Raw genomic sequence first — 26895 nt, forward strand, 5'->3', positions numbered from 1 at the left:
GTGCAGCGCTCCACATGCGTTCCAAACTATTAATCTAACATGTCAAATGGCAAAATTCCCCTTCTAGTGTCTCAATCTACATCTAACCACATTTTTAGTTTAGCATTTTCTCTACTCACAAAAAAAAACTCCACAGCTATTATCTGTCACTTAAGTCATTGTACAATACGTATTTTGTATTATTCCTTTACTTGGTGTATCTGCCCCATCTTCCTCCTCTCCCATTTCAACCAGGTCAGTGTTTGTTGTCAGATCTGAACATCCTTGTTTAGACAACAGAAGCTTCTCTGAAAACAGACACCTTCCTTATCAAGATGATGATGTGTGAGTCTTTTAGTAAGAAATCAGCCTGCTTTACTGTTTTGTACTAACAAGAAGTGGATATATCTTAAACTGGGACATTAGATTTACAATTAAACATAATAACAGCCCCCCAAAAAAGCTCAATGTTTTTTTAGCTTGGAAAAATGTATTTTTGTCTTGTTCTGGTTTTGTTCATGTTTTTTCCAGTTTGGTTTTGCAGCGAGTGGCCTCTCCTTTACCTGTGTGTGTTGTACTGTAGGACAAACAGTGTATGACCACAGCATTCTCAAGAATTAGGGATTTCTTTTCTGCACATGACAAAATGTGTCATTGAGCTTTAGCTGTTCAAATGTTAAAGCCCGAATGTACAACACACAATACACAAACACAAAAAACAGTGAGCATGTGGTTTGTGTTTTTGCATTTTTCTTAGAGTATGGCCTATAGGGCCTGCAGCCTACCTCCACCTGCTAACATCACACATCTCAGTGAATGTGAGACGTTAATAATGAGTAAAATGTAGCTATAATGGTAAATAGTCTGCACTTTTATTGCACTTTTCTACTTTACTGGTACTCAGAGCACTTTACACTGATTTTCATTCACTCATTCAGACTCACAATTACGCACACGCACTATCCAGGAGCAGCTAAGTTAGGATTTTAATGTCTAGCTCAACAAAAATTTGCCATGAGTTCTCAAAAATAAATCTGGATGACTAATTCAGTTTTTACATGACTTCTTGCCTAATAAAATGTTTAGCAGCATAGTGTGGAATGTGCGTGCACATGTAAATATGTGTGTGTGGGCTGCTGCAACGAGCCAAGGGCTGGGTAGACAGTGTATGTATCCACACTCACAGAACCAAACTGTGAGAAGGGAGGAGGAGGAAGATGTGCAATAAGTGTTCTTCATCATTAAATGACTAACACAAAAGTTGTCCTACTTAAGTTCAACAAGCAAGTTTAATACAACCAGTAAATTAAATTATTCTTTCGTGAGTGTTATTTTTGTGTATAGGACATAAACACTCCAGGAGTGTTGCAACTTCAAATATGTTGAGCAAGTAATTACCACAACAACAGGGAGGAGACTGGGGAGATTTGAGTGACAGTCCCTTTCATCATCTGTTTTAAGTTCAATACCAGCGTACCCTCCAGCTCAACCCTCACTAATAACCCTTTTCCCCTCTGTCTTGTCCTGCCTTCCTGTCCTGGCAGGAGGAGGAGCCCTTCCTGTCATTTTGGTAGCGCTTTTTAAAGGAAAGCCTGTGAAAACTAGGCTACTGTTCAGGAGATGCCTCCATAAAAACAGCAGCACCTAACAGTTAAAAAGGATACCCCCCTCTCCACACACACACAAACACACACATGCGCGCGCAAAGTCACATTTTCACAGGCTCACGTAAAAAACAGAAATCCTCAAACCTGCAACTTCTGAAACAGTTGTGAACCTGGTCGTGCATTTTCGGATTTTCACTGTTGAAAGGGAGCTCAAACTGAATTCAAGTCAGTTTGTGTTGCTGACGGTATGCAATGCGAGACAAAGTCTGAGACTAAACCTGGAAAAAACATTCATGTTATAACTATTTTGTACACCGTGCTGATGGAGTTTGGTGTTGTCTGCAGTGTGGGGGAAGCTGCATTTATGGGACAGGTTGTTAAATCTGGGTTTGTCCTTCCCATTAATCATCATACATACAATACACTCGTTCTTTTTTACAACATCTAATAAACCCCGCTCTCTATTTTTGCTTTTTTTTAATATATATTACAGTCAGTGCCCTGATAGTCCAAGTTATGTTTTCAGGTTTAACTTTTAAAAACATTCTTTGCCAGCTAAATCAAAGTCTATAGGACATCTGACAAATAGTTTAGTAGACAGTATATAAGACATAATCATGGTGTGGTGTGTAGAGATATGGGTTGAAGATGTGATGCCACAAACACGGACCAGTCCAAACACAACTTGCTTCACTTCATCATTTTGAATTCCAGTGGTTCATTGATAACATTTGACCAAGACAGAATATTACAAGTTAGTAAAATATACTTGCGTTGTCTGTTAGTTTCTCTCCATAGATTACATAAGCCCAACTCAGGGTGGTTGTCTTTTATAGAAGTAAAGGTACATTTAAAAATAGCACATTCTCCAGAACACATAATAATATGATTATTTATTATGCCTTTTACAATTTCCTTATCATGGTTATTATTAAAATGTTATTGTGCATTACACACAGGGACACACAAAGCAGTTTTATTACAGCTAGAAGAGCAGTAGAGCAGATCAGATGCACTGACTGAACTTGAATTTCCAGCTGAGGAAGGGAGAAACAGCCCTCGGGTATTTCATAACCATGTGACATAAAGTTATTCCATAAAAGACTAATGATAGTGGTGCACGATGGCCAAAATGCTCCAACGAACCGACATCTTCTAAAACTGCTTTCTTAAATCTTGATCAGCTACTGGCAGTAACAGTATCTCCCCATTGTATCATAGCAGTTCTCCCAGTGAGATAATGCGATGGTTCATTGTTACATCAGCTTTTGAAAACAAAACATTTAAAGAGAAGAAGAGGGTGTCAGAGAAAGAGCAGATTATCACTGAATGACGAGCATTCCCCTCAAGGCCTAAAGCACCAAGGTACAAAGAGTTACAGGGGGTTTAATGCCACTCTTCATTTAGCCCCCACACGCCACCTAATCTCTTAATTGAACCTTTGAAATTGTAATCAAACCATTAAAAGCTTTTAGTTACACAACACAAGTCATGTATAATGAGCCAAGTGTGAGCAAAAAACAAACACAATATTACTGGGAGAGACACACTTAAACATAAGATGGAAAGATCAAGTTAAGAAAGATAAGATGTCATGGAGAAGAAACTGTGCTATAAAACAGTAGAAGACAGTGGACAAACTTTGGCATGTCCCTGCTCCACTTAATGCCTCCTGATCTTGAAACAAAGGAAGGCAGAGAGGTACTGAACAGCCTCACCTATAAAACACAGGAAAATATCACCCCCTCCCAGCACACACACACACACACACACACGAGAGAAAGCATGTGTCAAAAGACAGAAGGCAAAATGCCCTCAGGAATCTTGAGCTGCAGTGTCCAAAAGACGATGCTCTTTTTCAATTAAGGCTGTCGATCAACTATGCAACTGTTTATTGGATTATTCTTTCATTAAAATCATTACGCTTAAAATAGACACAAATCTTATCCTTAGTCAGTTGGTTTAGGTAATGTAATTTTGCTATAAAACAAAGATGTTGGTGTCAAAAATTACATAATATTTTTCACAAGGGAAAAGATTACAGGGATAATGGCAAAGATTGAAAAGCTTAACCATAAGGCAATAAAAGATATTACTTACAAATGTAAAATAAAGCAACCAGCAAAATACTCAAGAACATAAAACATAAACATAAAAAGCAGTTTCAGTATTTTAGCTAGGCCTGCATCAGCTATTTTATTATCATTTAACAATATTTCCAAAATTGATTCATTCTTCATTTAGTCTGTAAAATGTCAAAAACCATGCAAAAAATAAACACATAAAAATGAAAAAGCCAGAGTCCCAATTTTTTGTTCTCGTCAAACATTCGTCAAAATGTTGAGTTCACAATGTTGTAAATGACAGAAAAGCATCTAATAATCCAATCAGAGAACCCAAAGCCAGACAAAATACGCCTGATTGATTAACTAAAATACGTCATTTATTTTGTAAGTAAGTACACTGCTGAAGAAGTTATGGCTTTCAGAGGTGAACATCTTATTATCAGTAAGATCTCTTACTGTCCAGGTTATTCAGAAACAGATGGCTGAATCCATCCAACCCCCATCTGCTCAGTTAGGATTCATGCTTTTTGGCTTCTCAGTCCTGGCGACTAATAAGCTGCAGATACTGTTTTTCTTGGCTGATTCTAGAGCTGCTAACTTCATAGGTAAAAAAAAAGTGAAGCAAAATATTTCTTATATAAAGAAAACATGATTAATGAACTTTTGTGGACATTTGTCTTTCAGGCTGGCATCTGGTGAAGCTCCTTAGCGAGTTGAAACAGGCCCTGCTGTGGTGTTTGTCATCCTGACAGCTCATCCATCATCATTAGTGAGCACTGTGGACATGACAGTGCTTGATGCACTGGTATCTAAATAATTACTAAAGATAAATAGACTTGAGCTGCTTACAAGAGACATCCCTGATCCCTGATTGTGCATTCGGTTAACATATCAAACATATTAATAGATTTGAGCTGTTTCTATAAAAAGATTAAGTCAACGCATTTTTCATGCAGAGCCAGGTGTAATCAAAGAGGTTGAAATGGACACTATGAAAATAACAAAAGACACAATTTATCTGGCAAAACAATAACTGTATTTGTCTCATTTATCTCTGCAGAATTTGCCTGATTGACTGAAACTGTGTAGACGTTCTTTTTCATTCAGGTTTTTCCCAACACTGTATCTTTAAACTTGATGCAATATTTGCTTTTTCATTTCAGGTCTTTTGGAGACCTTTAAAAATTATTTCTGTCCTGTGGAATTAGGAATCAGGGAGCTCTTGTTTGCCAAGAGATTTATACTTTATCGTTTATCTGTCGACTTCACTTACAGTCAACTTTTCTTTTGGAAACTATTAGCTTTTATAACTGCACTAAGCAACTGTATTTTATTGCATAAAAACCCAAATAAACACAAATAAAATCTAAGTAAAGTAAAAGGGTGGTCATACAGAAAAAGGATTCAGTCCATTCATATTTTTATTTATCCTAACTATGGCTCTGTGTCTACATCTATTGACAATATCACAACTTTATGATTTAGAGGCCCATTTGCCTTCAGGCCCTCAATGCTGTGTCTATTTGGACATTAGTGGTTGTTGTTTTATGGACACACTGCCAGGTCAGGTCCCACATTGTTTAAAAGAGCTGTCAATCATGTGAAATCATTCATAAAGAAAACAAACACCATGATGTATAAATATGCACTCCCCAAGTCACTCAGTCACACTCACAAAGCACGCTAAGAGCATAAACAAACAAACTGCAGGGTGAGAATAGGCACATACAATCCAAAGGAATCTCACTCTTCCTGTGGAGAGAGCTCTATGATAACAAAGCCAGAACTCTGATAAGGGCACACACACACACACACACACACACACACACACACACACACACACACACACACACACACACACACACACACACACACACACACACACACACACACACAGCTGTTCTTTTCAGGGTGATGGACAGGACAGAGTACTCACACTGAATGCTAGTAGTCCCAGCCCAGGCAAAGGGGTCCAGGCCAGAGAAGTAAGGGGTGGCTTTTCCGAGCATGCAGGAGCCTTGACTGGACACATCAAAGAGGGGCCGTGGGGCCAGCCCCAGAGCCTCCATGCAGTCAAACATGCTCCTCTCAAATCACAGCAATACTTCTGCAGTATTCGGTCAGTGTCCTGCAGCTCAGCTAAGAGATAGAGTATAATCAATGTCCTACTTGGTCCAGGTGTTTCTTATCTGCCTGACTTTACCCCTCTGACTGCCTGTCCCGTCTCGTCCAAACTAATGTCCTCTGATGGAAAGAAAAATCCTCCTGTTTGATGCTACTTTCTTTATTTCTATTCTGCAGCCTTTTGCAGTACTTTTGACCCTCTGTTTCCAGATCACCCACTCACTCGTCTGCTTTGCCTTGCTTGCTGTAACTGATCTGAGCTCCCCTCTCGCTGGCTCTCTGGGCCTCTCACACTCCACCACAGACACAGCCTACTATCTGCAGGCTCTCCCAGCACAGAAAAAGGAGGTGGGGTCTGGTAAGAAGAAGAAGAAGAGGGAGGGACATACAGCCTGGGGTGGTGTGTACTGGCTTTCTGATTGGCCATGCAACAAACACTCTCTCCTTCTCTGTTTTCTCCTTCAAGTTTTCTAACTCACTTCTTCATATTTCATATTCAGGGAATGAAAACAAACATGTCTTGCCTCCCCCTAGACATTTTCATCTTTCTTCCAGTATTAACTTTCATTTTATTCTGCCCCAGCAGGAAACATTGCCATCTTGCCTAAACAATACATCACTGCCACAATTCCATTAAAAAACATCTTTCAGAATCTGAAGTTCTAATGAGATGGTGAGGCTTTCTTTTATAAATATGTTATTTCCTGATAATTTCTTGAATGGTAATATGATCATTTCAATTACCTATTTAATTTGGTATAGAAAGAGGAACATTTCTGAGCAGAGTGGTGTTGTATGTAATCAAATTTCAAATCTGAACTGCAGGCCACCTAATTGAGTTATGTGTCATAATTTCTGCAAACTTCATTGTTTCATTTTAAACAGGAAGTTATTCGGAATTTACAGACCCATAAAATAAAGGGTGTTGAACAAGCATGGAATAGCAGTAAAGTAACTTACTGTAAAATATACATTCAAACAATACAGTCGAAATGTGTGTGGGCCCCTTTGATTGGGTCAATAAATTAATTATTTGCATTAATTTATTTGCTTACACATTCTGTCTTTGTTATATCCATCTATTTCTGTGGCATAAAGTTTTATTTAGTTCTTGAAGCTTTTGTTTCTCCTTTCCCATTTGGTCTTGGCATGTGTACCTTTCTAATTCAATTCTTTCAATTGGGTCCAAATGGATTCAGTTATCTTCCCTCCTGAAGCTTATTGGATACTTCAGTCACACTGAAGGGAGAGACTGCTGCAGGCGAAGCACACTGGCCCAGAGTCTGGATAGTTTGTGTACGAGACAGCCTCCCCCTCCTCCCCTTCCTCCTCCCTTTCCGTCCCTCGTTCAAGAGGGATGAACTCTGGAAGAAACCCCCACTGGGGCTCGAGACCCCCCCCAACACACACACACACACACACACACAGACTTCCCAACTTGTCCTGCCTGTGGCTTCATATGCTTCAACCTGCTTTTGTCTAATATAATTCTCTATTTGTTTCTCTATTTTTCTCCCTTTGTTTTGTTTGTTTGCTTATATTTCTCCAAACAGCCTGAATCCATTTCATTTGTAAGTGGAACATAACAGCATACACGCTTTCTGCTGTTGTTTCCTTAACTTTTAACTTTATATATTCTTGCAGAAATTCCCTTCTTTTCCTGGGCTAAAAGTTTTTACCTGTCTGCCATCATGATGTCCAGGCGCATGCACACACACACACACACACACACACTACAATGACTAACTGCAGGGAGCAGAGCTGCACAGTATCAGCCTGCTGAGCTCTCTCCACACCTTGAGACAATTACCCCCCGCCCCCACCTCACAGCACCCTGCCTCCTGTTGCTGCTTTGAGGAACACAAATGCAGAGGGAATGTGAAGGAAAAGAAAAAGAAGAAAAAAGTTGCCTCATTTTCCTTCAAGTTGAACAAAACACAAGTTCACTCCTTCCCTTTTAGATGGGCAAATTGCAGCTCTTTGCCTTTGAAACTTAAAACATGGGACTCCCCAGACAACCGTGTCCTTTTCTCTCTCTCTCTCTCTCTCACACACACACAACTTGTTAAAGAAACGAGTCACATTACAACTATTTACAATCAGGTTCTTCAGCTATTCATTCTTTCATCATGTCTGACACAAACACACAGAGCTGAACAATGGCCTCGCTCTCTTTCTCTGTCTGTGTCCGACAGCAGCTTCTCTGGCTCTGCCGAAGATATTTGCACAAAGTCTCACTGCGGTCATCAGCAAGCGCACAAATATAGTCACAAAATGTGAGGCAAGGGGTGCGGGCGCATTGGTTTGTAATATTCGTGGGTGTTGGAATGTGCAGCCTACAGAGTGGTAGAGAGAGAATGTGTGTGTGTGTGTGTGTGTGTGTGTGTGTGTAAATGCATGAACAATTATGTGTGTATGTGCTTAAACAGAGTGCCTGTGATGACAGACACAAAGAAAAACACACAAGCCCCATTCTGTGCCTTAAGGTTCAAGTTACTAATATCACATCTCACACACACACACACACACACACACACACACACACACACATACACAAAACCTTACAAAGAACAAGATGTGACTAGTACAGAAATTACGAAACGACATTGTGTTCATTGTGGAAAAATACACTTCTTTTCCTTGTGATATCAAGATTTCTTCCTTATATTACTAATATTTTCCTAACATTACAAATTATTTTGATATAAACAGAATTAGATCATTTTTACTAAACGACGACAAAAGACATTGTTGTCAAAGAATCCAAAAAAGATTTACTTATTCCCGAGAGGACCTGGTGATGGCATATTTACACATATTCCTGGAGGCACTGGGCAGAAACGCTTTAGCCAAAATGTGTTCCTTGTGTGTTTCTGTTACTTTTGACTGCTATTAGGAAAAGAACTGCGAGTTAATATATGACTCAATACACAGATGGAAGCATTTGATGTGGATATCAACTACTTTCATATACAGAGATGTTTTGAGTTTCATCTCCTTAGGGAAGTTCAGTCTTCTACTCACACTGATTAGGATATGGTTTGAATTAATTTGAAAATCTCACTGCAACTTTGTATAATGAGAGATAAGTCATTTATGTTGGCTCCACTTGATGTTAAAGGATGGGCTCATTATTTACAAGGGTTATTCCTCACTGACAATAATCAGCAAAGAAACAATTTTGGTGGCAGCCATGAATCAGTTCATATACTGTACAGTAAATGATGCCTACAGGATTAATACAATTACATTTTTATGGATCCTTTATGCATCAGGATAACTCAGTCAAGTCATTTCCCACACTATGATGTAAAGAACACGATGAACTGCTTTCAGGAGGTGAAGTGCTCATTTTGTCTGTTGTGTTTAGGTGAGCCTACACTTGCTCCATGTTTCAAATTGATGTTGATTGATGCAATCAAATTGATTGAAGCAGATTTAACACTAGACAGCACAACTATCTTGTGTTTGTTGACGGCCACTTGTTAAAGTTCTCACCTGCACCTAAATGTGCAAATGTACCCAAGTTGCATTCGCCATTCTCCGACATCACCGATGCGTCATATCCATCTGTCCTGTGTGTTGTGCTAGATGTGTTCACTAGTGGAATACCTGAAAACACCCTCAAAAGAAGGTCACTGAAACAGTGTTTTCTCCTTAGGTGATGTGTGGTCTCACTTTGACACCTGAATTTGCCTGTTGAGCCAGAGTGTCCGAAAAAAGGGGGCTAGCTTAGATGCTTAGATGTTGTTTTGCCTGAATTTAACATATATACATTTAACATATATATATATATATAACATATATATTTAACATATACACAAGAGGGATGGTTTAAACACACTTATCAGATAAGACTCAGTGAGCCTAGTGGTTCAGTGGTAGAGCGTTGGGCTGGAATGCAGAAGGCCGCAGGTTTGAATCCCACCCACCAGGTGTGGTCCCGCCCATCCACCCTGGTGCTGGTCGTGAGCTCGGATCAAAACGGGAGGGTTGTAGCAGGAACGGCATCCGGCCTAAAAACTCATGGGGAACATGTCCTGCAACCCCCAAAGGCCGTTGATCTTTTGACTCAGTGATACAAATAAACTGAATATGTTGTGCAAACTGAGCTGAAAGGTGGGCTAACCTTTTTATTTTTTTTTCATATTTATATTTTGTAATACTGACACTGTTTTAAGGATGAACATGCTGAAGCCAGAGAGTCACCTAAGAAAATATATGCTCAGTCACTGATGGGCAACCGACAAACACAATATACAGTCGTGTTCTTTGGGTAAATTAAAGGACGCCTTCACAGATTTTAAACCTGCTTCTTTTAATTCTAATTTAAGTGCCATTAAGCTTTCCATTGACTTTCCTAGATCAAAATATCTCTCTACTTCCAGCTGAAACATGCCTCAGATGACATCACTTGGAGGAACCCTCAGTTCAGAGTATGTCATCTTATTGCTCACACTATGGAGTTTGTAATCATGGTCAATCTGCATTTCCTGACCTGCTCTAGATGACATCATCTAAACTCCTAATGACGAGGAGTTTTCCAGCTACAGGCAGAGAAATGTTTCATAGTCATAGGGCAGTTTAATGTTTAGACTAAAGCCACAGAAAGCAAGTTGAAAATTTCAGATGTCGCCCTTTGACTTATCCACAGTACTTAATTATTTACCGGTTTATTTATTTTGACAGTGACAAAATGTCGGAAATCTGATTTCTTTATATGTTTATCTCACACACTATGCAAACTGTCCTGCTTTTACACACACACACATGGACAGAAGAGTTAAGGACGTTTTTCTACACCTAGTGTCAGTCTCACAGGATGCTGGAGACGATCAAATCAACAAAGAGTTGCATTTGCACGATGCACAGTCAAGACAACACTGATCACTGTAATTATTAATATGAATCCAAACTAATAACTCGAGAATGACACAGTAATGGATTTAAGGATCAATTTGTAATTGATCTGCAATAGGTGTAGTGTACAGCGAGATAATAAATCCTGATATACTGTTTAAGGCCAAAATAAAATTTTAATCAGGGAGGCTGTAGCTCAGTTTGTAAGGCAGTCGTCCACGTACCATGGGACCAATGGTTCGATCACCTGTCCCCCGGCTATACGTCGAAGTGTCTCTGGGGCAAGACACTGAACCCCCAACAGCCCTTTCCCATCCCAGCTCTGCTGTGCCGATCCAAGCCCGGTATAAAAACTGTGCCAAATCAACATGGGGACAATGATCCGCTGTGGCGACCCTGAACTCACAGGATAAGCCGAAAGGACAAAAAGAAAAAGGTTGAATGGAAAAAATAGTAATCCTCAGTAACCCTGAAAATTATTTATTAAGGATATAGTTTGTAGTGCAAACAGGCTACAAGTTGTTTTTTTAGACTAAAAAAAGTTAAGGTATACTTTAAGAACATAAAGTACTATGAAAAAAAACACTTCTGCTCCTTCTTGCACTTGCATCTCATGAAATGTGAACACTTTTCTGATAGAACTTTGATCTTATGTTTTCTCCTTGACTTAGATTCTTGCTGCCTTGTACCTCACTTGTAAGTCACTTTGGATAAAAGCGTCTGCTAAATGACTAAATGTAAATGTAAATGGTTGGAGGAGAGTACACCTTTGTCTGATCTCTGTAACTCCATGAATTTGAGCCAAGGTTTTTCCATCTTATTTAAAAGTCTAATTGTATTATAACTTGAAAAAATGTGACTTCACTTTCATTAAAGGAGAAATAACAGTAGGTCAGAGTAATTATCTTAATGCATTTACACAGTGAGTCTGTGCTATCTGAGTAAGAGGATAAATAGAAGGAAAATATAGGTACTTAAATATTTTACAGAAACGTCATATTATATCAAAGGAGAAAATCCTTTGATCTTAATATCAACTACATTTTAGAATATGTGATGTTTCACTATTTGCATAAAATCTGACAGTGACTCTCTCTAGTCATGTTGAAGTGCAGTAGTGCCCCCTATGGCTCAAAATGGAAATGGAAATTCTATATAAGGGATGGCAGAGACAAACCGCCTGCTTTTTCCAAAAGATCAAACTCTTCTCATCACTTCTCATGATTTCACGCATGATTTTTAACCTCAAATTTAAGGACTTTTACAAAACAGAGAAGAGTCTCCACTGTTTAACACAAAACCGGAGTGGTCAAAGACATTTTGCTCTCTATTTTGTCATGTGTGGGCTGTGAGATTAAGATTTCTTGCTTTTGATTCAGCCTTAGATCAATGCAAACCTTTGTTAATGTAGCAAAAATGTTTTAAATATATTTTAAATAAATTCTGAGTTAAGCTGAATGCGAAATTGTAGTTTGAGCTTTTAGGACCATCTTGGTTCATCTTATCATTAGCTTAGGTGTTGACACAAGGTAAGTTTCCAAATATATTTATCCTTTTATTTGTAAAGTAAATTTTACCATTCAGTATGTAACAATTCATACTGCTGTATGTAATTATATATTTATACTTTATTAAAGCTACAATATGCAAATTTTGAGAATTGAACTAGCTGCTGTTTGAAAACAATCCATCCAAGTCAGGGTGTCCCTTTGATACGCAGGTCTTAGTACATCACAGGAGGCAACTTTCTGGATCACTGCAATTTCCATTTAGGATTAAAAAAATATCTCTATAATCTTATTATCTTTATTAATTTTTTTATTTGTGCAATATGCTATTACAGCAATGTATTTGGATATATTGTAGGTTATAAGGTCTATGAAGAAAAAATAGGTTAATATTGTTACTCACACAATGCAGCCATCTCTTTGGGAAGATCTGCCCCAAACTGGCCGAAGAGGTGGCTACTGGCCAGCAGGTCAAAGGGGGAGTGGCTCCTCATAGAGTTAAAGGTGAAGGGGTACATGGCACGGGGAAAGCCAGTCATGTGACGTACTTGGTGCTCCCTGTTGGTTGCCATCATGAAAGTGCTGCTGGTGATAAGGTGACTTCTCTCCAACGGTCTTGCTGATTTGTCTTCCTGCGTCTTTGTCAGGGGCCTATGGTGAGTGTCAAACAAGCTGATGCCATTCAGCCTCTCTCAGCTGTTGCTTTAGAACTGTGAGAGAGATGCTGCTGAGGGAGGAAGAGCCAGAGGGAGAGCAAGTCCAGTGACCAAGACCTGGTCAGGTCCACACTCTGTAAAAAAGGAAGGAAGAGAAGGAGGAGGGGTTAGATACTGCAGCTAAAGTCTGGTTATTACCCAGAGAGTACAGTGGCTTAACAAGTAGCTCAAAGCCAAATCAATTATAACAAAACCTTAAAAACAAACCAGTCACTTTCTGTAACACTTGAAATGCCTCAAAATCAAACTTGGGAACAGCAATATAAAGGGAGAGAACAAAATGAAAGCACTGAAGAAACATTTGACAGAGCAGAAAAGCACACTTTTCTCCTGCTTTTTGTCTGTCTTCCAAGTAGTGCAATGATTTCAGGCAATGCCATATGATTTCAATCAGCAGAACTGTATTATAAAGGGTCTCTCTGTTCCCTCTGCCAGCCTGACTCTAGCTAGCCTGCCAGAGAACAGCCAGCCACAACATGGGTACAATTAACCCTTTACAACAACAGACACACATAACTTATTCATTCTCACCGTACCCCCACAACATACAGTAAGCCTTCTGTGCTTCCACTTTGCTGATGATTACAACTTTTCTCAGCTTCTCTGTTGCTCAGGACTCAGTAACCCTGTCAGTAGGTTGAATGAGGGCAGCCCTCCCCTCTTTTCTCTCTGTGACTCTCATCCCCTTCAGTGATTTCATGAGTGGGTGGAGCTTAGTCTCTGTGGTGGAGCTGTGGTAAATACAGCTAGGCCAAAGAATGTCTTGTTTTTTTGGGCCTGCTTTAGCATGGGAATCAAACACTGTATGAGAGGCAGAGGGAGATGATTATGAATTTACATTTTACAAAAGTCCTTCAGTGAAATACTACCAGTACCACCAGCTAAAGAATGTATATAAAAGACTAATGCTGGCTGTAACTGAAAGTCTGTCATTTATAGTGGTACTAAAAAGGATTGCACAATTTAAAGTAAACTGTTGGTAAAAATACTGCAAATTACTTTACTTACTAATTTGGCATTAATACAATTACTGCCTAAAAGATCAGTTTACCTGTGGCATCCAGCCATAGAGATATACTGTATGTTTCTTAGATTTAAGCTTCCAACAAAATTCAACACAACTGTATATCGATACCTTTTGAACATTTTAAAAACTCACATTTTACGAATTTGACAGGAACACAACTTTCCAGAAAGAGCGCCACAGTTGTTCTCCATAATTTTCAGGCTTCTCTCCAACTGGGTATAAATGGGAAAATGTGTGTACTCTGGTTAAGACATGCTGTATGTCAAAATCAGTTGCTGCACCTTATACAAATGCTCCAACCATAACAGAATGCTGCAGACCTCATCACTGTAGATCCTAAGAAAATGTGTTTTTTGTTTGTTTTAAATTTTGGTGACTAAACCTTTAAGCACCTTCAGACAACAGTAAAATATATATTATATTAACACAGACTTTTTAAATATGAAGTCTGTTGTTGATTGATTCACCCTTTCTCACATCTTTACTTCTGTGCAAATTTAACATATACTGTATATAATGTTCAGTTTTTGTTTCATTTTTTTATGTCTAGTCAGTGATCTAAATAGAGTGGACAAATCGGGTATCTGTATTATTAGAGTAAAATTCCTCTACATTCTTTTGTTATTACAGCAGCTCCCAGCCCAACACACACACATACACACACACAGATACACAAATACACACAGTAGACATGACACAGTCACGCAAAGTAAGAAAGTCAGCGCAGTGAGTGTTGTTTTTTTTCAAAGTCATATTTCCCATATTGACATATTTTCTGTAACTGTTTGGCTTTGCTCTGTTTTTCCTTTACTGCGAGGGCCAGTTAGGGGGAGTCCCTGCTGCCTTCTTGTTACAAAGAACATTTGTGTTTGAGGATCAAAAAATGTCAAACACAGGTTGGAAAACATTTGCAATGATTAAAAAATTATTACATGTATTTTCTGGTGTGGAAAGCTAAAAACTGTACATACACAAAAGCCTTTCTAAAAGCAGAAAACAAGCATGGAGATGTAGGCCACAAAAGTCAACATACACAGATGTTCTTTAACTTTAATCATGTTCATGGGCAAGTAATCAGTGGAAAACACACAGCACTCACACATACTGAAGCACCACTGAAAGCTGCAACTGACCTTGAAGAAGGAAAGAGTAAATATAGGATGGAGGATCATTCCACACATGCAGATTTTGAGTCTGTTGACTTCAAGTTGACTCTTAAACTAATCAAATTCAAAGCCTGAAATCACTAGTATGAAAGCCAGATGTATAAAAGGACTGGGATGAAGAAAAAATAAAGTGTCGAAAGCTGGAAAAAAAAAGATGGAAAAAGACAGAGGGAAAGAAAGAACATAGGAGGGAGTTTCAAGCATCTGGCAGACCATGTGTAAGAAATGAACAGAGTCCCATTAATTAGAGCCATACTGGAAACTGGATTAATGAGAGAAAAAAGGAACTGTGGTAAAGCAGCATGAGAGGAGGGAGAAAATGGGCAGGGTGGTTGTAGAAAACATACATAAAATAAAGAAACTGTTTTATTTCCACTAATAAATTGTGAAATATTGTGCACCTAAGCCAAGGGATGGCTTCTTTCTCCCTAATGAGTAACACCACTCCGCCCCCTCGCTCCCCCTCCAGAGGGAATACACCTTGGGTTGAGCAACAAAAGCAGTGCTGTGCCTCCAGGCCTTCAGGCCTCAATGCTGCTCTTATGAGACCTGGATGGGTCAGGTCAGAATGGGTCATCTGGTCCTGGTCCTGCTGACACCCAGGCACACACAAATACACCAGCACACAGTCACACACACACAGAGACACACAACTGGTGCTGCCTCTGACCACACTATGGGGATTAAAAACAGCTTTGGTGCAATAACGATGGGACTTTCCATTTCTCTCTTTTCCAACCACCGCATACTGTCAACTTTGCCTGGTTTCACCTAACGTCAAACAAGCTACAATATTATTAACAACTTTATTCTTTTCTTTTCTTACTTGATGCAATGTTCAGTTGTAAACAGCTTTCAGCTATAAACCAAAGGCCAAAACTTGTTTTTTGAATAACAAGTGCTTATTAGGAGCATCATCTGGATCTACTTATTCTGGGTGTAAATGTAATGGAACATTACGTTTTTTTCCAGCCTGCATGCAAGTGACATTCATTTGTGAAATATGATGCTAAAATCAGTTTTTTAAAATTGGTGGTTTCCATAAATATAAAACAAAAAGATTATTTTTTCCCTTCTTCTTTGTGCTATTTTCCTCCTTAAACACCAAACCTGTGGTCATTGCTGTGTCAGACACAGCCTGTTTTTCTGCTCAGTTTACTTAAACATCTATTCTGCCCCATGATGTCCTCTCTCATAACTTCATCACCTTTTGACTTTTAAGGGCTTCATTATAATAAAACATTTGCTTTAACATAAATCAACATAAACATAGCATAATAATAATGTTCACTGTTTATGGTCCTATCATAAATTGCATAAATTCTGGCCTGAGATGTCAAATGATCTAGTTAGCTTAAGGTTTTATGTCATTTGAGCTAATTGAAGTTTGAAGATGGAACTGCATTGTTTTGTGAATTGAAGTGTGACTGTGAGCTGTTCTTTTGTTGTGCAATGGTTGCCAAACAAGTTTCTCATTTGGGGATTACTACAGTTTTCTGCTCTGCTTGGGGGCTGAACTCATTTTTGATGTTATTCATTATACTTGATGTAGCTTGATCTGTATTGATTAAATATAAAGGAAATTTTTTAAATTCTGTCAATCTGTACAAGAATAACAAAATATATATAATAATAAGTGAACTACAGACAAGGAACAAAGGAACCAAACGTAGCTACTTGGCACAGGGTAACATTAGACCATGTGCCATCGTACATACCTAACAGTAGAGTGTCTATCTCAAAACTCTGGAGCCGTTCCTGAGCTATTCTGGGCCACACATTGCCTCCGCTGTGATGACCGGTATAAGCCTGGATGTCTCCATTTTCTTTCATATACAGTGGGCAGAAATGTACTGAACATGACAACATGCATTTCATTAAATATATTTCCAGTGAAGCCATCCACATGAACTAAAGACGAGACACCTAGAATTAACTAAATAAGGACTACAGATAGAAAGAAAAATCACAACTCTTAAATCTAATAAAAAAGGATTTGTTCATTAAATTAGAATGACAGAGAAAAATAAAATGGGACTTATGTACCATTTATCAATTAACACTGCTTACTATGTTTTATGTACTCAGCTGTAGTGCTTAATTTCGAGTGAAACTGATGAGCAGAGAATTGCATGTCATGTGAAGTCTTAATGAGTCCACTTTTTAGGCATTAGAAATGTGCAGTAACAGGAAGTCTTAATGTTATTCAATGTCAGTTAGTGAATGAGAAAAATGTTAAACTGATCAGGAAATGGAGCTAGATCATGTGTAAAAAAAAGAAAAAAAGAAAAAACATTCATTTTGATCTGGCGATCTTAAAATTACTCTTAAAGATTGATAATATAAACAAATAAACTTAGACTGATACTTCAAAGTAGGGCAGTTAGTTGAAAGGAAAAAATATGTGAATGCCTTCATGTCTTGGCCTGTATGCAGACTATTTTACTGAGATGGTCTTATTTAAATGTAGTAGATGCATAAATGAGAGGATAACTTTCTCCTCCTGGACAACAGAAAGCCCAGCCAGATCAAATAATGCATGTTGACCATTTGGTCGCAGGTTTCATGCCATGTCACAGTATTCGTGAGAGAAGACTGATGGATTTATACTATTTAGACATAACCCTGTGGACTCCTTCATAATGCATCTTTATTGCGCACGGTACTTTACAAAAAAAGACTTTTCACTTCACTTGAACACACTTTTTTAGGAGCTGCACATAGAATTGGAAAATGTATGTGTTTCATTTAAGACAATATCCCTCGTCAAGGCTATATGTCGAAGTGTCCCTGGGCAAGAAAAGTATATCAATATATATCAAAAATATATCGAAATGAATAAGGTATAAAGGGGTCACCACAGCGGAACACCTGGTGGGGTGAATCCCACCCCACCACAGGAGGGGCTTCCGGACTAAAAACTCATGCCAAATAAACGTGCGGAACATGTTCGGCTGTGGTGACCCCTAAAGGGACAAGCCAAAAGCCGCTGACCTTTGATATATTGTCTTTGTGTTATTTCGTACTTTTTTCACCATGGCACTATGTCTGGACAACCATTAAAATACTTTGAAACACTATGAAATGAAAGGAAAGAGACTAGCATTCACACTTTTCCATCATGCAATAATGACTGGCTTTTATTATTATCTGCAGTGAGTCAACAAATCTGCGTGACTTTGTGTGAGGCAATCTGTTTATTTCAAGGGGGACGGATTTCAATAGGGGATTTTCAAATCGTCTTAGGAATTTCGCTGGGAAGATTATTTATAGCAATTATGAAAAAAAATCCATTAACAGTCTAACAGTGTCAAAAAAGGGTAGAGCCTGTGGGACACTGATATGACACAGAGCTCAGTGATGTCTGGAAGAACTCCAGCTATTACAAACTGAAACCAGAGGGTACATATCTCTGCTTCACATCACAATACTGATGTCCTTTATTTTGTTTATCATGTGGTTGATGAGTCTTCAGTGTTAGCATATCAGATGGATTACATTATGAAGCTCTTTCTTTCCATACAGTGCATTCATTCCATTGAGAGCGTCAACACTAATAAAAAGACTAAAACAAAAAATATTTCTCTGAACACGCTTTGATCTTTTAGACCAAGAACAGGGACTCATGAACAGAAATGTCTGCTCAATCTTCAATTTTTCTCCTGTCAGCATATAGGAAGTAAAGAAATTGTGTTTTTTGTCATCTTTCAATTTCCAAACTTTATTTCATAGTGTGTGTTTTATCCAGTGCATCATGAGTCAGCTGCAAAAAAGCCAGTATTCAGTGAGACCTTTGGGCTTTCTCTTTTTGAATTAGCTGGTTCGGTTATCTTGTGGTTATTTTGTCAATATGAGCTTTGCTTATCGACCTTTCTTTCCCTATTCTTCTGAATAGAGAATCATATCTCTATCCTTCTGAAATTTGCTATTGTCAGTGAAATATGAAGCAAATAATCCTGTTTTTGTGCTGAGCTACCCTTGAATTACAGGATGGAAGAAGGTTTATGTTTTTTTTAGGTTGTTTCAAGAAGACAAACGTAAAAACAGTACTGAATGCAAAGCCACATAGTTCCCTATGTATGACATCTATACGACTGCAGAATGAACGAAATCTGTGTGGTTATGAAGGCTAAAACTCCTAAAATGCCAGTAAATCATGACTACAGCAGGGACATTTTGCTGTAAACCATAAAACCACAATCAAATTCGCCTTATTTCGAGAGAATGTTTCCAAAGATGAGCTGTGCTGAACACACTGCATAGAAAATGCACAAATTTACACACAGAAACCATTACAGAGACAAAAAATCACAGACACCATCACCCACAAACAACATAATTAGATTAACAACAAATGGCCATACTATATTTTATGTCTATCTGACATATAAAAAATGTCTTCTGAGGAATACAAATATTGCTGGGCTATAAAGCATCGGTGTCTGACAATCATCTCATAACCCCAAAATATTTTTGGCCTCGGTAAACATATTTTCAATCTATGCCAAGTCTAAAATGTACACACAGATGTATATGTTAGCCACAAAACAACATTTATTATCTATTTTCCAAGCGTTATTAATAATAAAGATCTTTCAGGATGATTGGTAGACCTTCTTCTTACTAAAATGAGTTTGCACTAAACACAATATTTCTTACTTAGGTTTTAGAGGTTACATAGAAATATCTATGTTAGATGGTTAAGTATGACACAGTTGATGGTAATTCCATATTTTGGGAAATTTCTCTAGTCACTTTCTTGCCGACAGTTACGTGATACAATTGATGCACTTTGCCATAGTGCATAGATAGTTTAGACATCAGAGGATATAACTGGAAGAAACTAAATTTTCTACATTTTTTTACATAGTTCCTACATGGTCTTCAAATAATGATATTTAATATGTGCTTATTATTATAATATACCAATTATGAAAGAATCGAGATAAAACAATTCGTCAATTTATCAAATACTTGGCTGTCAGAAAATTAAATTTGCAAAAAATGTAGTAATTAATTAATCATTTGACCAATGTTTCAGACATAAATCCGAAATCTTTGATTTCTATATCTCCCATGGGAAAATTAGCTGTTTCTTTAAATTGTTTATGATAATAGACTAAGTCAACTTGGACATCATTGTGATCAAAATTATTGCTACTTTCTGATATATTAGCATCCTAAAAAGTGATTAACTACAAATATATTTATAAATTAATAAACTAAACAAACAAAATACCAACAACCCTGTTCTTTTACTAACAGTAACCAGTTTTGTCCAACATACTGCTTTACTCTTGTGCACAAATTGAAACTGTGTGAATTTTGTTTAAGCAGAGCAAATAGGGATGATGTTAATGATAGTAATGTTTCATAAATCACACAATGATGTCATTATGTGGAGCCAACCGTGTGGGCTCCTGAGGGTCTCCAGGTCAGAGCTGGGGTCAGCCACTGTGCCTCCAGGCTGTGAAGTGCGGCCATGGGTCAGGCCTAATTGAGGCATTTGGTAGGCAGCTTTTCATTTAGTATTAAAGTGTAAATGAGTCTGAACTTCCACCACCCAGATTTAAGACACGCAAGCACACATGCGTGCCCACGCACACACACACACACACAGTTTTTGCTGTTCCTGCATAGAGAGGATTAGAAGAATGTTTAAAGAGTTTGTAGCTTGTGCTGAAGAGCAGCCTCAGTTCGTGATTAAACAGTCTGAAAAGTGCTTCAGACACACTGAGACACACTGAGCCTTGAGTTTTGAAAAAGTACAAGGAAAGCAACAATGAACATTACAAGTCACAAATCTTTGAATCCACTTGGGCATGTCAGTCAGTGCATGGTTCTGACCAGCATGTCTCTAAATAACCCTGTGGACAATATATAATTCTGCAGAACAAGAAAACATTTGTGTCGTTCACTCTCAAAAACAAGTAGCAAACGCTTGCAAGTTCCAAGTTTCCATTTGTAGAGACCAAGAGAATAACCCGTACAAAATCAAACTCAGCTGACAAGGCCAGCAAATAAGACATTTTTCAGAGTAAAATAAAGTGAAAGCAGCTAGTGAGGCAGAGTGAAAGAGAGGGAGAGGAGCCAGACGTCCTCCTCAGCCTGAGGGGTTATCCGTTTTGAAAAGTGTAGAGAACAAAGCTGAGATTGCAATGCAGTTAGGGGAATTAAATCTAACACACCCAAACACATTAAAAAAAAAGCACACAGAAACGTTTCTAAAACATTCTTATTCAAATGATAAAACTAACGGGAAAAGAGCGTTTACTAAAGGTTAGTTCCTATCAGCTGAAGAAGTCTGAGTTTTATCAGAGGGACTCAGTAGCTGACATTTTGCAGAATATGACCAGGTGGTGAAAAGCATGGCAAAATGAGTCTGTGACCAAATTTGTCACTGTTTCCCAGAATGCGATCTCTAATGTTCTTCGCAATATATATACACCCAGCTGTTTATTCCTTGTTTGTAGACTTGTCTGCTTATTCCTGCAGACATGCTGATGAACATTCCTCGAGACATTAAGGAAAATTAAGCTGAAATAGATTTGTCAAGATTTAGTTACAATAGCCCACAGTGGAGCCTTGCAGTGTAGTGCACAGCATAGATTGCACCGTGAGACCACTCAGCAGTACAGTGTTAGATGCACTCAGCTTGGATCAGATGGAAGAAAGCCGGAGAATAGCAGCTTAGTCATTATCATCAATCAAACATTGCATCTGTATTTACATAAAAGATGTCAGACATTGGAATCTATTTAAAATGTTTCACAGTCTGTGATAGAGCTCGATTTTCAGTATGACAGCATCAGGAAGTTTTCACACAAACACACATGCTGCAAAGCAGCAGCACCAGCAGCAGTGATCAGACACACAGCCGATTGTCCTGTAATATTTGGAGTGGCCTTCTTCAGTCTTTCCTTCCAGCTTATGTAATTGTGTGGATAGATCCTGTTTAGATAACCTTTGGGTAGTGATGAGTGACTGTGTGTGTACATACTCAGGTATACCAGACCTGCACAGCCATGTTGATGGAGTGATCTATCTGAGTTTGACTGACAGTCTGCTGGCTGAGAGCCTGCAGGCTAAAGCAGCCACTTTGTCTCCTGCTGGAAAAATGGCCGGAGATGGTTACAAAGCTCACCTGTACTACTCAAACACTCATGTGTGCAAAGAAAGGATACAGAATATGTGTGTTGCATATTAGCATTGTATATTATTCTGTTTACAAATCTTGGAAATTTCCACATTTCATTCTCTTTTCCTGTGTAGAGAAGCGCGGTAGTGTTGATAACCTTTCAACAACTGTGAATCACAGTTTATGATGTGAGGAATTAACACAGAACTGTCATCAAAGAGGCAAACAAATGAGGACAGACAGATAGAATGACAGGCACACACATACACATCTCCTCACATTGAGCAACTCAGGAGCACATGCAAGTGCTGATCAGCTTTCACTCCCTTCCTTGGCTGTTTCTGTTGTTCTTTCTCCTTCTCTCGAAATCTCTGTTCTCAATTAAAGCTGTCCTCTGGAAACTCAATCTCTGTACTCATGCTTTCACAGAAACACACACACACATACAGAGGTAGAGCGAGAGAAAGAGAAAGAGATCTGGAGAAACACACATCTCACTCATGCTCTGACATGTCCTCTGTCTTCTTTTCTTACACACTGCCAACACACTGAAATTATAAGGAAAAGAAGATCTTTCAAAGGGACTGAAAAACAAACTTACCAGACCTGAGATGTGAACGCCACACAGTCTAGTGGTTAGTGAGGGTAAGTCAGAGGAGAAATGAGCTGGGAAGGGGAGTACTAGTTGTGTTTGTTAGTCAGAAGTCCCTCTCACACCACGGTGGAGCTCAGCCTGTTGCATTCCGCCTCCCTCTCCTTTTCCCGTCTCCCTCTCTCTGTCTCACTCACTAGGATACACCCTCTCTCTCTCCTGAAATCATTGTGTACTTTGATTCACAAACCCTGCCTTTGCCACGTGATCCAACACTTCAAATATACAGCACATTTTTTACCAGCCACAGAATGCCCGAAGGAAGGGAAAACAGGGTCCAGAAAGCTTAGGTTTCAGTTTGCTGCCCACCCCCTCTCTTTTCTTCTTTCTCTCTCTTTCTTTGTCTCACAGTGTCTCTTTGCCTCCACTCCTTCTACACTGTAACGTCAGTCAACACTCTTTTGTTGGATTCCAAGTCTGTGACTTGTTTGTTTCGAATTTCAAAATTTGTTCCTTCTTCGCTTACTGTTTATAGATAGCCCCTCACCAGCACACACACGCGTGCGCACACACACACACACACACACACACACACACACACAGACACACACACACGTACATCTATGCAAAGTTACACTAATTAAACACTCACAAAATAGACATGCTGCAGGGGACTGCACACCGTTGGGGATATCAGTATCAGCTTTTGGCTTTTGGTTCATGTTTACAGTGCCTTGATTTTTGGACCAAGGCCAACCAGTGTAGGAGTCGAGGGGCCACTCGGTGCTTAATTGTGAGGGAAAGGAATACACAGTCTCAGCATCAATGTGACAATGCAGGACAATATAATAACTTACCAATTGGAAAAGCAAAAAAAAACAGAAATTTGGTGTAAATACTTTTCCCTATGTTGTGATTGAATTGACTTGTACTGTCGTATTGTACAAGTCAACTGTTAAAAGTGTTTACAGTAATGTAATTTTCAAAGACTTCAATGAGAAACATGTGTGGAATAAAATATACACAACAGAACTACTGTACGGATATCGTCTGTGAAAATTCTACAAAGCCTGGTATATATGTTAGAGTGACTTCATCCAATCTCCAAATGCAAAGGACCATGAGCTGTTTTCCATCTTGTCTACCCTGAAAAGCACAAAGAACCGTTCTCTGGCAGTTTCTGCATCTTTAAATCGTTTCAAGTGGACTTTTTTCCTCCTACAGGATTTTCCTAAGCAAATCAACCCAGCGGTTTTCTGTTATGGAAGCATTTTATGAAGGTACATTTGATGAAATCAAACTTGGCCAAGGAGCCCCTGTGGGGAAAAACTACCTGCCTCTTCATGTCAGAAACAAACTGTCTGCTACTGTCTGACAGGCTGGCGTCACTTGTTAGTCAACCCACTACAGGGCGATACACGTCAACAGTCAATGCAGGTCACCCTCCGAGTCAAAAACGTTTTTCGGGCACATTTTGACTGATTAATAAAATAAATTAGCTGTGTGAAAAATGTCCAGGATGTGGCCAAAACAAATTATTACCAGTCAAAAGTGTGTTCACATACAGAGTAACCAGACTAAAAGCTTTAAAGATAAGGACTACAGTGTAGTGTCACGATAAAATATTTTAAACACATCAGCAAATTGAAAATTTGTCAAAATCTTTGAAATTTTCTGACTCTAAATTGAGAGGTGTCTAGAGAAAAATACAGCATGTTACAGAATACTTACTGTAACAACTGGATAACAACCTCAATAAACCACTGTCAAAAACCACATCTGCTGTCACATTTATGACAAGGTTCATGCTTTTAGATCACATTAGTAACAAGCACAAAACTGGGAATCATCCAATCACAGGTCCACTTCTGTAACCATCTAAATTACTGCCGCACTTTTCAGCAACATTGTGAGCAAGAGAGGTGAAAGGTTACCACTGTTTGTGTTTCTGTGTCAATGAAATGCACCAAGAGGAGGGGAGTGTAGAATGTCTGGCTGAGTGTGAAAGAAGCATTTGTGTATTTCTCAGTGTAAACCTATGGGGTGGCAATAAGCATCATCCCCGCACGTGTGTCCACATGCTGATACATGCACACATACTCAGACACATTCAATGAAACTTTCATTGTCTCTAACTTTTGTTCTTATTTAATGTCACTAAAAGATGATTAGAACACGAGAGGGGCTTTGATGAACCCTGCTGGTAGCTCATTGGAGGTTCTCCCCCTGATGAAGGCAACCTACATACAAACAGCAAAGCAGAAAGAACAAAGAAATGAAGGAAAACTGAAGAGCAAAAAAGCGGGGAGCTTATAACATTCTGTGGAGCTTGAAATGGGGCCCTTTTTGGCAGCAAGCAGAGGAGCAACCGCAGAATGGTGCGACTCTGAATTTGAGGGGGGGGGGCGGGGGGGGGGGGGGGGGGGGCGGAGGCAAAGGACAAGAAAGAAGGAGAAACCAGAGGTGAAAGAGAAGAAAAGAAAGGGTGAAAGAGGAGGGTGCAGACGGCAGGTTTTAATCAGCAACAGGCTGTTGATAATGAGATCACTATCCCACTTCTATCAGATTGATGTCATGTGAAGTACCGAGGTGCAAAGAGAGGCATGCAAAGGATGACAGGCATGCATGACAAGCTTGCTCAGGCACACACAAACATACAAACAAGCATGCAGAAAAGCAAAGACAGAGTTAAACCCACTTATAATAATGCTGGCAAAAGCCTACAAACCAATTAACACTTGCTATGGTGCACAAGCAAAGTCACAGAAGACACTAGACCCACAAAAAACTTTAATACACCACAACACCCTGCTGTTAATTTTCTTCAAGCAAGGAAAAGAGCTGACAATATAATCACGCCCACACGTACACATAAACAAGCTCTGGGTCCCAAGACTCTTTTGTGTCTTTCCTGTCTCTTAAACATGCCTACACACAAAGAACATACTGTACCAGTAGTGAGGGTTGGCTAGACTTTCAGGGGAAAAAAGAGGGAGAAAAGAGGAGAGAAAGTGAGCACTAAGGGAAAGAAATGAGTGACACTTGGTAGCAGAGTAAGGGTCAATTTGGCATTGGGATAGATGAGGGACTTAATTCAAACATGGGCAACATCTGAGAAAACCATATGTGTACACTAACATCAAACAAATTCACTACACCACAACCAAAAATTAACTGAGCCAAAAGCGGATTTGCACATTCACTGCATTTGCAATGATTAGTGTTTGTGGGCAAGTTGAAAAAAAAAGCTAACGCAGACAGGAGAGACAAAGAAGGTCAGGACTGTACATATGCATCCAATGAAAGGCAAATAGTTTTTCCTATATAAATGTTCCCCAAAATTCAACCATGATGTCACCATGAACCTATTGTGAACCCAATCCTGTCAGCAACCATTACTGTCTCTGTTCCCTGTTGCTTCCTTTACCACACTGTCTCTCCTTCCACTCTGTCTACATCTATACATTAGGTCTTGGGCATCCAATCTTTATCTTTTTCTATGTTGTCTAGCTGCATGTTTCTTTTCAACACAAACCGCACATGCTACATCCACCCCCAATAACCCAATGCCAAACACACACAAACTGGTCACAGTCATTTGGAAAGCCACTAGTATAACAAGGACAGATTTAATCAGAACAAGCTGGCATATTCTGGCCAAGACCTGCACGTATGGTAATTCAATCAGAAAGAGAGAGAAAAAAGGGGGAGAGAAAAAGTGAAAAGGGGCACACAGAGGGTAGTAGAGTATGAGACAAGAAAATAAGAAAAACAGAGAGCAAAAAGGAGACAGTGGGCGGATGAGGAGGGTGAAGTAGGGGTTGAGTGGGTAAAGGAGTTTGATCCACATGTGGAAGTGATTGTCTAATTAAAGCAGATATGTATAAGTGTTACTGCCTGCAGGACAGATGGTGATTGGAGGGCGCAGCACATTGAAAATGAGTTGATTGGTGGAGGGAGACATCAAGACCAGTAATTTAAGGAGGAGGAGAATAAATCAAGTGATGGTAGCTCCAGTGCATTGTCCCTCTCTTTTCTCTTCAGCTTAAAAATGAGCTTCTTCCCAAATCACCTATCACAGACTCCAGTGACCACACAACTGAAGGTAGTAC

General features: G+C 39.0%; 1 protein-coding gene across 4 annotated transcripts in view; it reads right to left on the reverse strand.

Annotated features, from left to right (window-relative positions):
* LOC137127392 (retinoic acid receptor gamma-A-like) overlaps positions 1 to 22982 on the reverse strand; it is a 32117-nt gene extending 9135 nt beyond the window's left edge. The window contains exons 1-3 of one of the 4 annotated variants that reach the window (XM_067504305.1): positions 22793 to 22982; positions 14020 to 14099; positions 12548 to 12934 (exon numbers count right to left, since the gene is read on the reverse strand). In XM_067504305.1, coding sequence (XP_067360406.1) covers positions 12548 to 12719 — 172 coding nt within the window. In that variant the 5' untranslated portion in view covers positions 12720 to 12934; positions 14020 to 14099; positions 22793 to 22982. Of the gene's footprint in view, positions 1 to 5588; positions 6113 to 12547; positions 12935 to 14019; positions 14100 to 22792 lie in introns of those variants that run through there. The other 3 variants (XM_067504304.1, XM_067504303.1, XM_067504306.1) reach the window with 3 other exon arrangements.
* Positions 22983 to 26895: the final 3913 nt, after the last annotated feature.

The sequence above is a fragment of the Channa argus genome, chromosome 5 (genome assembly GCF_033026475.1).
Source record: "Channa argus isolate prfri chromosome 5, Channa argus male v1.0, whole genome shotgun sequence".
Lineage (NCBI taxonomy): Eukaryota > Metazoa > Chordata > Actinopteri > Anabantiformes > Channidae > Channa > Channa argus.